At 36.5% G+C, this 12,274-nt stretch overlaps 1 protein-coding gene across 1 annotated transcript; it reads right to left on the reverse strand.

The window, feature by feature from the left end:
* Positions 1–4,399: 4,399 nt before the first annotated feature.
* LOC107821355 (serine/threonine-protein kinase STN7, chloroplastic) lies at positions 4,400–10,554 on the reverse strand. Its single transcript, XM_075229658.1, is given in 11 exon segments — positions 4,400–4,749; positions 4,958–5,371; positions 6,223–6,279; positions 6,367–6,460; positions 7,673–7,766; positions 7,839–8,003; positions 9,356–9,458; positions 9,578–9,697; positions 9,886–9,972; positions 10,061–10,306; positions 10,308–10,554. Coding segments are annotated over 11 exon segments (1,689 nt in total). The 5' UTR covers positions 10,455–10,554; the 3' UTR covers positions 4,400–4,587.
* Positions 10,555–12,274: the final 1,720 nt, after the last annotated feature.

A 12,274-nucleotide genomic window follows, 5' to 3' on the forward strand; every position in this document is an offset into this window, starting at 1 on the left:
TGTTATTTTATGGCGTATCCGTCTAATCTGAGTTGTAGTAGCAGACTCGCACATGTATACACCTTAGAATGCTACATTTCATCAGTCCATGATAGGTTATTTGATATCCATTGTTCATATACATGTATCCTAGTATATGCTTTCGGTGTGATGGACTGGATTGACATCACGTTAGTGATCCATGTGGGTTGAGTTAGCACGTGAGTGGTCCGTGCGGTTGTTAAATTATGGCACGTGAGTTGTCCGTGCAGCGTGTGGATGAAGATCCATCCACTTAGGGTCGTCCTCTTATGTTTCTCTCTTGATGACATAAATGCGGTATAAGAAAAAACTGATTAGTGTTTGGTTTTTGCGTATCTTCTTTTTATGCAAACACCTTGGGTGTATACATGATTTCACCTCATATCTTCTCTATATGCTAGTTTTGGAATGTATACATGCCTCTTTATACATGTATTCTCTTATGCTGCTTTGGTTGAAGAATGGAATCACGGTACATATCTTCTCTATATGTTAAGCTATGCACCTTGATTTGATTATTTATGCATATCTTTTCTATATAAAAATGTTGATGATTCATTGGTGTTAGATGAATTTCTTATCTATATACTGAGTTGTTGAACTGTTACAAGACTTGTGCAAATCTTCTCTAAGTGCACTGATTGGTTGTACCTGTATTTCATGCTTAGATTTTGGTACTGTTGCTATGTACTTGCATATTTATGAACTGAACAGTTTGTTATATGAGTATAATTGGCATATATCGCCACTACCTCGCCGAGTGGTTAGTCATGATACATATTGAGTACATGTGATCGGTTGTACTCATATTACACTATGCACTTAATTGTGTAGATTCAGGACTTGGTCCTAGTTGAGTTGTTGCTATGTTGTTGAGACCGAGGTAGAGCTGCTCTCTGATCGCAGTTCCTGGCGTCTCTTCATATCTTTCATTACTGTTGTTGTTTCAGACAATGTTTTGTATTAGCATACTTGTATTCGTACTATAGAGCGCATAACTCCGTGTTACCACTTTCTGGGGATAGTTGTAATGATTTGGTGTTATTTGTGCTTATTTGGATCGTGACATCTACTCAAACGGTTGCAGATCCATTGGCTCAGCTGATTCCTAGATATGCATATCTTTATTCAAGCAAGATCTTGAGGAATATGTGGGCTTTAATATAGAGTCATTGGTTTTTGATTTATTTTTCTCAACGTTCATGTTTATAATTATTTTTAAAATCAAAATAATTTTGATTTGCATACGCTTATTATTTGAATACCTGTGTACATTCTTATTCTGAATGTTATTGTACATTCAAATGTGAAATGCTTTTTGTGCATTTTTTTATATTATTGAAAGATATGTTAGGTAGATAGTGGTCAGTTTCTAGAAAAGGTGATAGCCTCTAAAAATTTAGCGTTGATGGGAGATGAAACGAGACTTTAAGAAAATTATCATGCAGATAATTCAAGAGCACGTGTCTTAAAGATCTTTAGCGCCGCACAAGTGATGACAAAAAGTCATTATAGTGTTTTGTTGGTGGAAATAAGTTTCATCTAATCTACTTGAAAGGCTAGATGTGAGTTCATGTTTATTGAGTAGATCAAGAAACTCAATTCAGATGCATTTTGTGTCTGAATATCATCTGTACATCATTATCTTATGAGATAAATATATACGCTCCATGGGAAAGGAGAAAATACTATAGTACATATTTTCATAGTATGTGTGCAAATGTCGACCGAAAAGGGTTAACATAAGTTGTATCTCAACTTATTGTTGTGTAAGATAAGTACCCTCACGGCTCCTACCAGTGGCTCGAAGCTTGGTTCGATGTTTGCTATCTTTGCATGCTACCAAATGACCATGGGAGATTTGGTTTGGCGGAGCATGACTAGAAAAGCGAACTGAATTCAAGTTGAGAGACTCGTGACAAGAGAAAGATCATTGATAGAATCTCATTTAGTTTGTGTTTGCTAGTACCAATTAGACTTATGAGTCAGAATTGTGAACACAAGAAACTATTTACATAAGATCTCGTGGATGTATCAATGTGATTCAAATGATCTAGGGAACTAAGCATATATTAGATAATCTACCAGAAGATTTTCATGACGATGATGAGAGGCTATACATTCCTAATAGATTTATAGCAACAAGCTATCACAGTATGCTGGTTGCACGATCTATTTATCCAGTATGAGTGATGCAAGAGAAATGGAAGGAAAATGTGTTTCCCTTAGTTTGATGGAGCTTGAGCACTCCCTTATATATGAGTGGGAGATGTTATGGGCCTGGTACACTCATAAGGGGTGCCAGCTTTAGCCGACCCATTAGGTCTAACCCAAAGCCTAAGTGCAGTCTATATAAACACCATTATGGGTGTTGGGAGACTCACTTGTTCACAAGAGAGAACGACTAGGGTTTGTTCTTTGCATGAATTTTAGAGATGAGTAGTAGGTTGTGAACAAAGGGAATGCATCCGATTTGTGAGGATTCCTGGCGATAGGTGACACAAGTCGTGGTTGCTACAGATCCACTTACGTTAAGGAGAAACCTGTAAGTCTCCTAACTAGTATTTACGGATAAATACTACACTGAATGAACATGATTTGTCATAAGGAATATAGCATGCTTCCAAGTAAAAATTTGATGAGAGATGCCAATAATCCCTTTCTCTTCGTCGGGTACAAAGTGGATGTAGAGAGTGTAGTTTGGCATATCACCAAGTTTGAAAAGGTCAACCCAGGAATTTGGGATAACAAATGATATTTTTTGTTACGACCCAAAATCTCACCTGAGCCGTGATGGAGCCTACACCGCTTGCTACCCAAGCCAACAATAAATATGCGGAAACAAACTTCAACAATAGTAAGAACACGAGGGACAAGATGCGAACGCGGACATCTGCTGCCCGACCTCCTCCAACACTTCCCGAACGCGAAGCCACATGTGTGAACACGATAGACATCTCCCACAACACTCCGCGAATGCGATGGCATCCCCGTGAACGCGATGCACAAATCATCAGTGACCAAAATACTCTACGCGATCGCGAAGCTCCTTCCATGATCACGAAGCTCATCTTATGCACCAGAAAATCAGCAATGCAAACTCATCCGAAATGATCTGAAACGATCTGAAACCACCCTGAAACACACCCAAGACCTTCAGGATCCCGTACAATCATGCTAACAAGTCCAAATACATCTTCCAAACTTATCCAAAGGCTCGAAACACTACAATTAACATCAAAACCAAGAATCGAAGATCAAAATCCTTCTTTTAACTTTCAAACCTTCAAACTTCACCGAACTCGTCCGAATCACACTCAGACACTCTGAATCACAATCAAACTTTGCACACAAGTTCCAATCAACTAAATGAACCCAACCAAGGTCTCAAAACCACAATAGGAGTGAGATAACACCGAAGTCAACTTCTGGTCAAACCTATAAACTCTCCAAATCTTCAAATTGCCAACTTTCGACAAATAGAGCCAAAACTTTCTAGGAACGTCCTAATTCAAATACGAACATACGCCCAAGTCCAAAATCACCATATGAACGTATTGAAACCATCAAATCTCGATTCTGAGGTCGTTTACTCAAAAGTCAAACATTGGTCAACTCTTCCAAGTTAAAGCTTCCAAATTTAGAATCACCCTTCCAAATCAACTTCGAACCTCTTGAAAATCAAAACCAACTATACATGCAAGTCATAATGCGTCATATGAAGCTACTCAAACTCTCAAACCGCCGAACGAAATGTTAAACCTCAAAATAACTAGCCGGGTTGCTATATTTTTGTTGTAAGGTACAAATGTTTATTTTACAATTACAAAATGGTGCAAACACTTCCTCCTTTGATTTATGGAATATTTTCATACTATAGGGTGTGTTTAGTATGAAGAAAAATATTTTCCTTGGAAAATAAGTAATTTTCTTACTCATTTTCTGATATTTGATTAGGTAGCAAAAATATATTTTTAAAATATATAATTTAGACTAACACAAAGGGAAGCAAAATGGGCAATGATGGGGTAGGGTGGGTTAAGGTTTAGGCGTCGGGGTAGTGATGCCGGAGGGTTGGGTGGGGGTGTGACGAGGGGTCAGCTAGGGGTGGGGTGGTGGGGGTCTCGAGGGGAGGGGTTGGTGGCAAGGTGGGATGGGGGTGGTGGGGGTAGTGGGTGGAGTTAGGTAATAAGATGGAGAAGGTTGAAAAAGAATTCTGAAAAATATTTTACCTCCTTTTGGTAGGAAAATCATGTTCCTCCAATTTGTGAAAAATGAGTTCATGAATAAAATATTTTCACAACATTTAAGCCAACCAAATATGAAAAAATGGGAAAACATTTTCTTTTCATACCAAACACACCCATAAAATTAACTGTTTTTCCAACTACAAAAAGTATATATTTCTATAAATAATAAAGCAAGTGTATATATCTGTATAAGATACTTTCACTTTTTGTACATAAACTCTAATTTAAAAATTGTTTTACATTTTCAAATGAGAATGAAAACTCGTAAGCTCCATAGAAAAAGTACTAAAACTATTTTGTACATATTTACTGATTTTCACTCCTCTCTAGGAATCCATCTGCTCCACCATAAACTTTTCTTTTGTCTGCTAAGCTCATCGATACTCTCATTCAGGGTTCTTAAAATTTTCCTTTGAAGCCGAAGAGCTGATGCAAGGGCATTCCTCTGCGTGCTTGACTTATTCTTAGGCTCTATATCCTGTAAATCTCAAAAGGAAATGACGAAAGTGTATCAGGAAATTCTACCCTAAACTCTATTAACCAACATTGGTATCCTGCAGTTTTGAAAAGTTGGATTTCCACAATTTTCACTATACAAATATGTCAAGGAGAAACAAAGGATTTCAAAGCTAGAGGTCCCAACCTTAATGACCGCGACTAGTTATATATGCCATGAGAAAACATACCCTGAGGTCCTGAAGTTGCGCTTCAGTGAAGCCGCCATCTTGTTCTGTTCCTGATTTTGCCATTAATTGAACAATCCAGTTTGCAGCTTCACTATAGTCTTGTTGTGTAGCCCGGAAGAATTGCAGCTTTAGGTTCTGAATGAAGGACAGGGCCAATAGACCTTCTCTATCAAAGTAAGGATGAGCTAAAGCTGTCTTTGCACTAATTCTTTGACGTGCTTTGAAACGAACCATAGATGCTAATAGCTCCCACCCTATTCCACCATCCAAATCTAACAACTCGAAGCCTTTCCTAAGTTCAGGGCTAGCACGAGGCTCTACAGTCTGTCTCCATGAAACCAAATCGTAGTCGCATCTCTTCAGCTGTCGGTTGAATTGAATGAGACTACTATCACTGCGTAATCCTGGGAATGCCTATGATGGAACGAACAGTAGCAAAGTGCTTGTAAAATCTTCAGGAGGTGTGTCAGTAAATGTTAGAAGATAGAAATATCAGCATTTAGTTGACAAAAAAAAAATCAGCATTTAACTTATTTTTGACTGTAACGATTAATTAGTTCCAGAATCTTGTGCGTGAAATACTCAAATCTATTTTATTTTTGTTTAACTATCCGGCATCCGAAGTCCATTGACCAGACGAATCCGAGTTCGCACTGGGTAGGCCCCCTAAGGGGGCTAAACCGCTCCCTACACCTAAAAGTTCTCCATTCTTAGGGCTCGAATCTATGTAAGCTGCACATCACTCAGTGATGTCAGATTCTTAAGAATAAATCCTATCTCCTCGGGGGTGAAATTATTAGATCCTGCCCCAATTTTTAACAGCACCGCTCCACATTGCTAAAGTGTCAATTAGCCATTTCCAGCTGTTGTTTTATCATATTATATATTAATACGTAATGTGGATCCAGTTGGAACATGTAAGATCACATCTAATGCTCAATTTGTTAAAAAAGTTTAGGATTCCAGATCTTGGTTATAGGAGCTAAAGAAAAGGAGAAAGGAAACCTAAGAAATAATGGCTCTGCTTGCTGCTAGCTTAATATCCATAGCGTCGAAGTTCCTATTTGCAGGTCATACTTCAATTTCTTCCTCCTGTACTCAAAGGAATGATATCTATATATTCAAATAAGGAGAATTAAAAGAAATGGACATTCTCTTTGTTGTCTTCCTTTTAATTCCTGAACTCAAAGGTCTAGGTTCTCCGGGAAGAGCTAATTTTATCTAAGAAATATTTATGGTTTAACAGCTTTTGAGTTGAAACTTACCATTTGCAGGAATATGAGACCGACACTGTAGATGTCAAATCTATCTGGGAGATTCAGCTGTTAAAAGAATAGGATAAAACATAGTTAATTTTACAGATAAAATAGAGGTATTGGGCGAAAACTGAGTGACTGCGGTCATCAAACCTGCCATAGAACTGGGGAAAGTGCAGTTGCAACTGGAGCAGATGGTGCAGAAGGGGTTTGTGTACTCATAATATATTGCTCTGGTGCAGCGTATCTTGACCGAAAAAGACAGACAATTAGATAAACAAGTAAACCAAATTCTTAAGTAAAAGACCTAGCCATATAAATATACCAAGTTATAAATGCTATTATCTGAAAGTCTGCTGAAAAACAGATAATCAATAACATAGAATGCTCTAATGAAATCTATTTTTTATTCACCTTTTAATGGTACAAAGGTAAGAGTGAAGAGCATACCAAACTCATTAGTCAATATACAGTTGGATTAACATAGTGGAACTTAAATTGATCCTTGAGACATCAAGTGAAATAAGAGATCGATTCACTTCGTTATACTTGAATAACGAACATAATCATTTATATTCTGTCCATCTCTTCCACATGTAAATTAAGATAATATAACTAATACCATTAAAAATAACAAGCAGAAACATGCCATAAATCAAATGTCAAAGCCATCTAGGACAACACCATTGCCGGTAATGTACACCTTCGAATGTGCGAGACAAGTACTCATATCATTATTAAGTACATAACATACTCATAAATAGGGAAAATCTGAAATTTCAATCCTCAATTTCAGGCAGATTACTCTGTTTGGTTCCACATTTTTTTTAATTTACAGCATGTAACATTCAATTCGTTAGCTTGAACAGTCTGGAAAGAACACCTTTAAGCTCAAATATAAGGTTGATTTTCCTGATAGTCTTCTAAGAACTTATAAGGGTTAGCACCTATGGTTCATGTACGAGGTCCAAGGAGATCTGGTTATAAATATCAAAAAGTGTGATTAACAACATTAAAATATGTAGGTGGAACAAAATGTCTTATTGTTGTAGTCAAAAATTGGAAATGGATCGACAAGCATGTTGGCTCTGTACTTTATTAATCCATGATAGCACCAAAATACCCAGATTAAAATGTTGAGAGATTAGAATATAAAAAGGATGAAAAATGCATGTACTTTTTCTTGATTGTTGTATTTGATTTTGATTGGAGATTTTTTTGAAATGAATATTCAAAAAGAATGATAAGAAGACATCAATATGAGCTGAATATTATAACCTAATCTATCAAGGGGATAATTAATTGCAAGAAGCAAAATGTAAAGTAGGTCACAGAATTTTTAAAATATATATCTGGCAGTATTAGTGTAAGTAAAATAGAATGTGCCTGCTGTTTGAACAAGAAATTTCCACTTCCGCATACACAAACTACTCATTCCACAGAGTAGGAGGGAGATAACCTTGGATCTAAAAGAAACTCTTTTGGAATATAATTGATCCCTACTCTCAAATCCGCTGCAGCTCCAAGATCAATTATTTTGAACGTGCGAGAACCTGCTTCAGATATACAAGAACGGATTAGTTACACAATCAAACTTAACCACAAATGTTAACAAGACTATTTACCTTCAGAGAAAATTATGTTTTGAGGCTTAATATCTCTATGGACTATCCCCGTGGAGTGAAGACCATCCAAAGCAAATAGGAGCTGTCTCATAATTGTCTGAATGATTCTATTTTCTCTATCCAAACCCTTGGGCAAGTCTTGAACCTCTCCAAGGATCAATGCTTCTACCTGATGATTTAATAAATCATGATAAAGTCAATGAACAAAAGAGAGAGAGAGAGAGAGAGAGAGAGAGAGAGAGAGAGAGAATATGTGTGTGTGGGTTGGGGGTGGGGGTGGGGGAAGGAGAAGAAATCAGATAGTAATATTCATAGCTATTTGTTTTGTTCTTCAGACTAAATACCATTACTTGTTTAGAATGTGAAAACTAATACTTTTCATAGTGGGAGTTATAAATTTTGAATCAGCAATCCAGCACCTTAATCATGAACAAGAAATAGGAAACTAAAGACAAAGCAAGGTGAATAGCAGACTACAGAAAACAAGACCAAATTACAGTGTTATGCACTAAGGATTCAGAAATCAGAAGTAGAGAGGGTCATGTGAAAGGAAAGAGAATACTCGTTGGCCGTGAAATCTCTCTCTTTTACAATGTGAGGTGAAGACTGGAAGATAATGTGTCAATACTCAAAAAAAACTTGACGACATATATAAACATGGTATGAGCGGGTAATTAGGCTTAAATTAGAGCATTTATTACATATCTGAACTCGACGAGGCAGTTTTATGACTGCACTGAATGGTGAATTCTCATGGATAACCTTCTGTAGAATCTTTTCTCAATTAGAAGGGCATGTGCTTCATCTTAGTCTATCTCTTTTAAATTAGCGGAAAACTGCATTTTCGGAATGTTTTATTCAACATCCCTTGTCGTTTAACTTGTTCAGTATCTATGACATACTTTCACCACTAAAATCAAATACCATTCTTCTCAGCTCTATATTTACTAATTTCCCTTCACACATAAATGCCTTAGACGGATTTCTCTTATATCTGAACTGAGAATGTTTTATGATACCTTTTTCTCAAGAATGTTTCGTTCAATAGAGAACGTTACAATAATAGTTATCTCTGCGAGGATTTCTCCTACACTTAGATCTTTTAGGTGACTAATATAGACCAATGGAGCTCACCCTCAAATATCATATTATCCTTTGACAACTGTATATTCTTTAGGTTCTATCTTCCATCTGATCTTCCCTTTCTCTCAGAGGGAAACCTCCAAAAGACCTTGGGAAACAAATAGCCGTTCACCTCAATCATAATGATATAAGCCCAGAGCTGTAATTTCATCCAGGATAGTTCGTAAGAAAATAAGGAAATTCTTAACGATGAATGAGAAAATTTAGAGTACATATGTTTGGATCATTTATACAAGGACTGCTAGTGTTGTGTCTCTTTTTCTAGGTTTTTAGATAAACTACACAATGTGTATTCGACCTACATATAAAAGCTGTTAAAGATGGAGAAAACCCTAAGCTAACAAGAAAATGGAATATCATGATAAAGAAAGTACCTACATTGTAGGGAAACTCTCTACTCTGCATCAAATCAGTAAGTGTAGCTTCCCCTTCGAAACGCCAAAGGAGCCAATACTCTGCTCCTTTCTTTGAAGAATTCTAGCACCATTTTAAACATAATTTATTCAAACTCTTAGAATTAGATTGCAATTTCCAGAGGTGTGATAGTATCTAAAGATGAACATGATAATGGCTATCAAACAAAATAACAAGTGTACCTCTAGAAACCCATAGAGAAAATCAGCACAACTGTTTGCACAAGCTCTTCGCACTCGCTCATTCATCCATATTTCCACTGCTCCATATTCAGTTGCTTTTTTTAAGACGAAATCACCACCCTTGAGGTAAATAAAATCGGAATTAACCACTCGTACCTGTTTGAGTTACAAACCATTCCTTGGAGCTTTTGTATACAACAACGGAAAAGTAACTTAATGTAAAGTGCCAACATCAAATTGTTAAGTGCGTTAGGACTTAGGGATCAGAATATATCGCTAAACTTAGAGAAATTTTATCAGAGACATACCTTTGACGATGGCTTTTTGGCCAAAGAAACTCTATAAACAGCACCAAAAGATCCCTCACCCAATTTCTTCCCCAACACGATATCATCCTGCAGAGAGAAGTTATGAGCATAATGTCACATATCGAAGAAGAGGACCTAAGCAATTGAGATGTGGTAAGTATCACTATCACATCACCTTCTTATAAGTAGGTCTAAACAATCTTTCAACAAAGGCAAGAACAAACATATCGAAGAAACCAGGGGCCACACCAGGAGTAGCCCAGAGGTAAGACAGGGTACCCAATGCCAAAATAACACCAGGAACAGTCACTGTGATCCCATTTGACTTTGGCAGTGTGCTTCTGTATATTATATCACCACACTCCATTACAGTACAGGGTAGTCCTACCCCAACTCCAACAAAAAGATCATGAGCAAAGCCTAAACATTTCACCTCCATGAGCGTAAATTATCAACTTTCTGGGTAGCTTCTTCAACAAAGATAAAGGCTTCAGCTTGAGTTTGTTGCCCAGAAATGAAGAGTGGCTGTGGCTGTGGAGTACAACTCCACCTATGGCAACTGAAGCCATGGCTTTCTACACTATAGTTATAGTTGGATCAGAAAGGGCGCTCATCAGAAACTTGTTAGCTTTGGTTTGGACTTGTTACTGAATTTTTCGGATATTTCTTTTTGGGAGATTTCTTTTATATCAGTGGCAGTTATTGCAGGTGTATTTTTTGTGGAGGGAAGTGCTTGATTAGATTGGCGAAAATCCATAGCCACAAATGACACAGTTTCACCGATTGGCTCTGTCTTACACATATTTAGTGGGCTTCTTTTAAGGCACCAGGAGCCACTTTTTAATACCGTTTAAAATATATCCACTCTTTAAAAATATATTTAAAAATTAGTCATTTCACTCAATTTGAGGACTAAGTATCAACTTATTGTGTGTTTGGTACTAGAAAATAAAAATGAGTGGTTTTATCACTTATTTTCTCTTATTTTGTTGGTGAGTGAAAAACTTTTTCTGCAAAATATTTTTTAGTATTTAGTTAGAGAGTATAAAATATTTTTAGAAAAATAATTTTTTATGCTACTCACATCAAGCCACCTTCCCCAAAATCCCTATGTTTCCTGTACTCCTTCCCCCCTCCACCCCCTCCCCGGACTCTATTTTCTTCGAGAATTTAAATATTCTTTTCAAAATTCATACAAATCCAAAAAAACTAATGTACTACTTTTTCTACATCATGAAAAAAAGTATTTGTTTTGTTGAAATGAAAAAAACTACTTTTTTCACATTATGAAAAAAGTACTTGTTTTGTTGAAATGAAAGAAAATACTTTTACTACATCATGAAAAGAATATACTCATTTTGTTAAAATAAAAAAAAGTACTCTATCTACAACACGAAAATAAAATACTCTTAACAATAGTTCTATTTAGGGTGAGTGGTGGGCGAAGTTGGGGTGGGTGAAGTGTGGTTGGGGTAAGGTGTAGGGGGTTGGGGTGGTTTGGGATTGGGATGGGTGAGGGTGGGTTGGTGGGCCTGGGGAGTAGAGTGGAGAAGGTTAAAAGGGAATTTTGAAAAATATTCTCTCCTTTTGATAGGGAAAACAATTGGAGGAAAATGAGATGATGAGGAAAATATTTTTCAAAATATTTAAGCCAACCAAACATGGAAAATTGAAAAATATTTTTCGAAAATTATTTTCCTTCATACCAAACACACCCTTAGTGTTCTTAATTTTCATGCTGCTAATTTGAAATTCAAGACTTAAATGTCTTGAATTTCTGAACTACTAATTTAAATTCAGGACATAAGGTTCGGACTTTTGGGCACAATTTTCGAACGTTAGGGCACGATGTCCTGAAGTTTGAACTTTGAGGTTTAAACTTCAGGACGTCGTGTCTTGAAATTTGAGCGAATTGGCTAATTTTTAAATATATTGTAGAAAATATGCTTAAAAGTGGCTACCTGGTATCATTTCCACAATATACGAAGGGCAAAGTGCACAAATAGCCATTTTGACCTATATTTAAGGAATAGTCAAAATTTACAAAATTTCTAAAGTTTAGCTAGATTAGAATCAAATTTAGACATGCGAGTTTGAAGCTAGGCTTTGGCAGAGACCAACTTGAATTTGAACTTTCACTTTTCAAACTTTAGGCCTTTAGGGATGAAGTTAAGTCTTTGGCGGAACCCAACTTCAGATCGAAACTAAGCAGCATCAACAACACGTTCGGTTTAATTTTTACCAAAACTGGCTAAACATGAAATAGTTTTTATAAACTGAATATGATTTTAATAGGGGTTCTACAAGCGACTTCCTAGTGTCATTTCTACATATGCGAACGAAGAAGTTGTACATTTGAACTTATATTGATGTGGTAAGGAAGCATCAA

Source organism: Nicotiana tabacum, chromosome 14, assembly GCF_000715075.1.
Source record: "Nicotiana tabacum cultivar K326 chromosome 14, ASM71507v2, whole genome shotgun sequence".
Taxonomy (NCBI): domain Eukaryota; kingdom Viridiplantae; phylum Streptophyta; class Magnoliopsida; order Solanales; family Solanaceae; genus Nicotiana; species Nicotiana tabacum.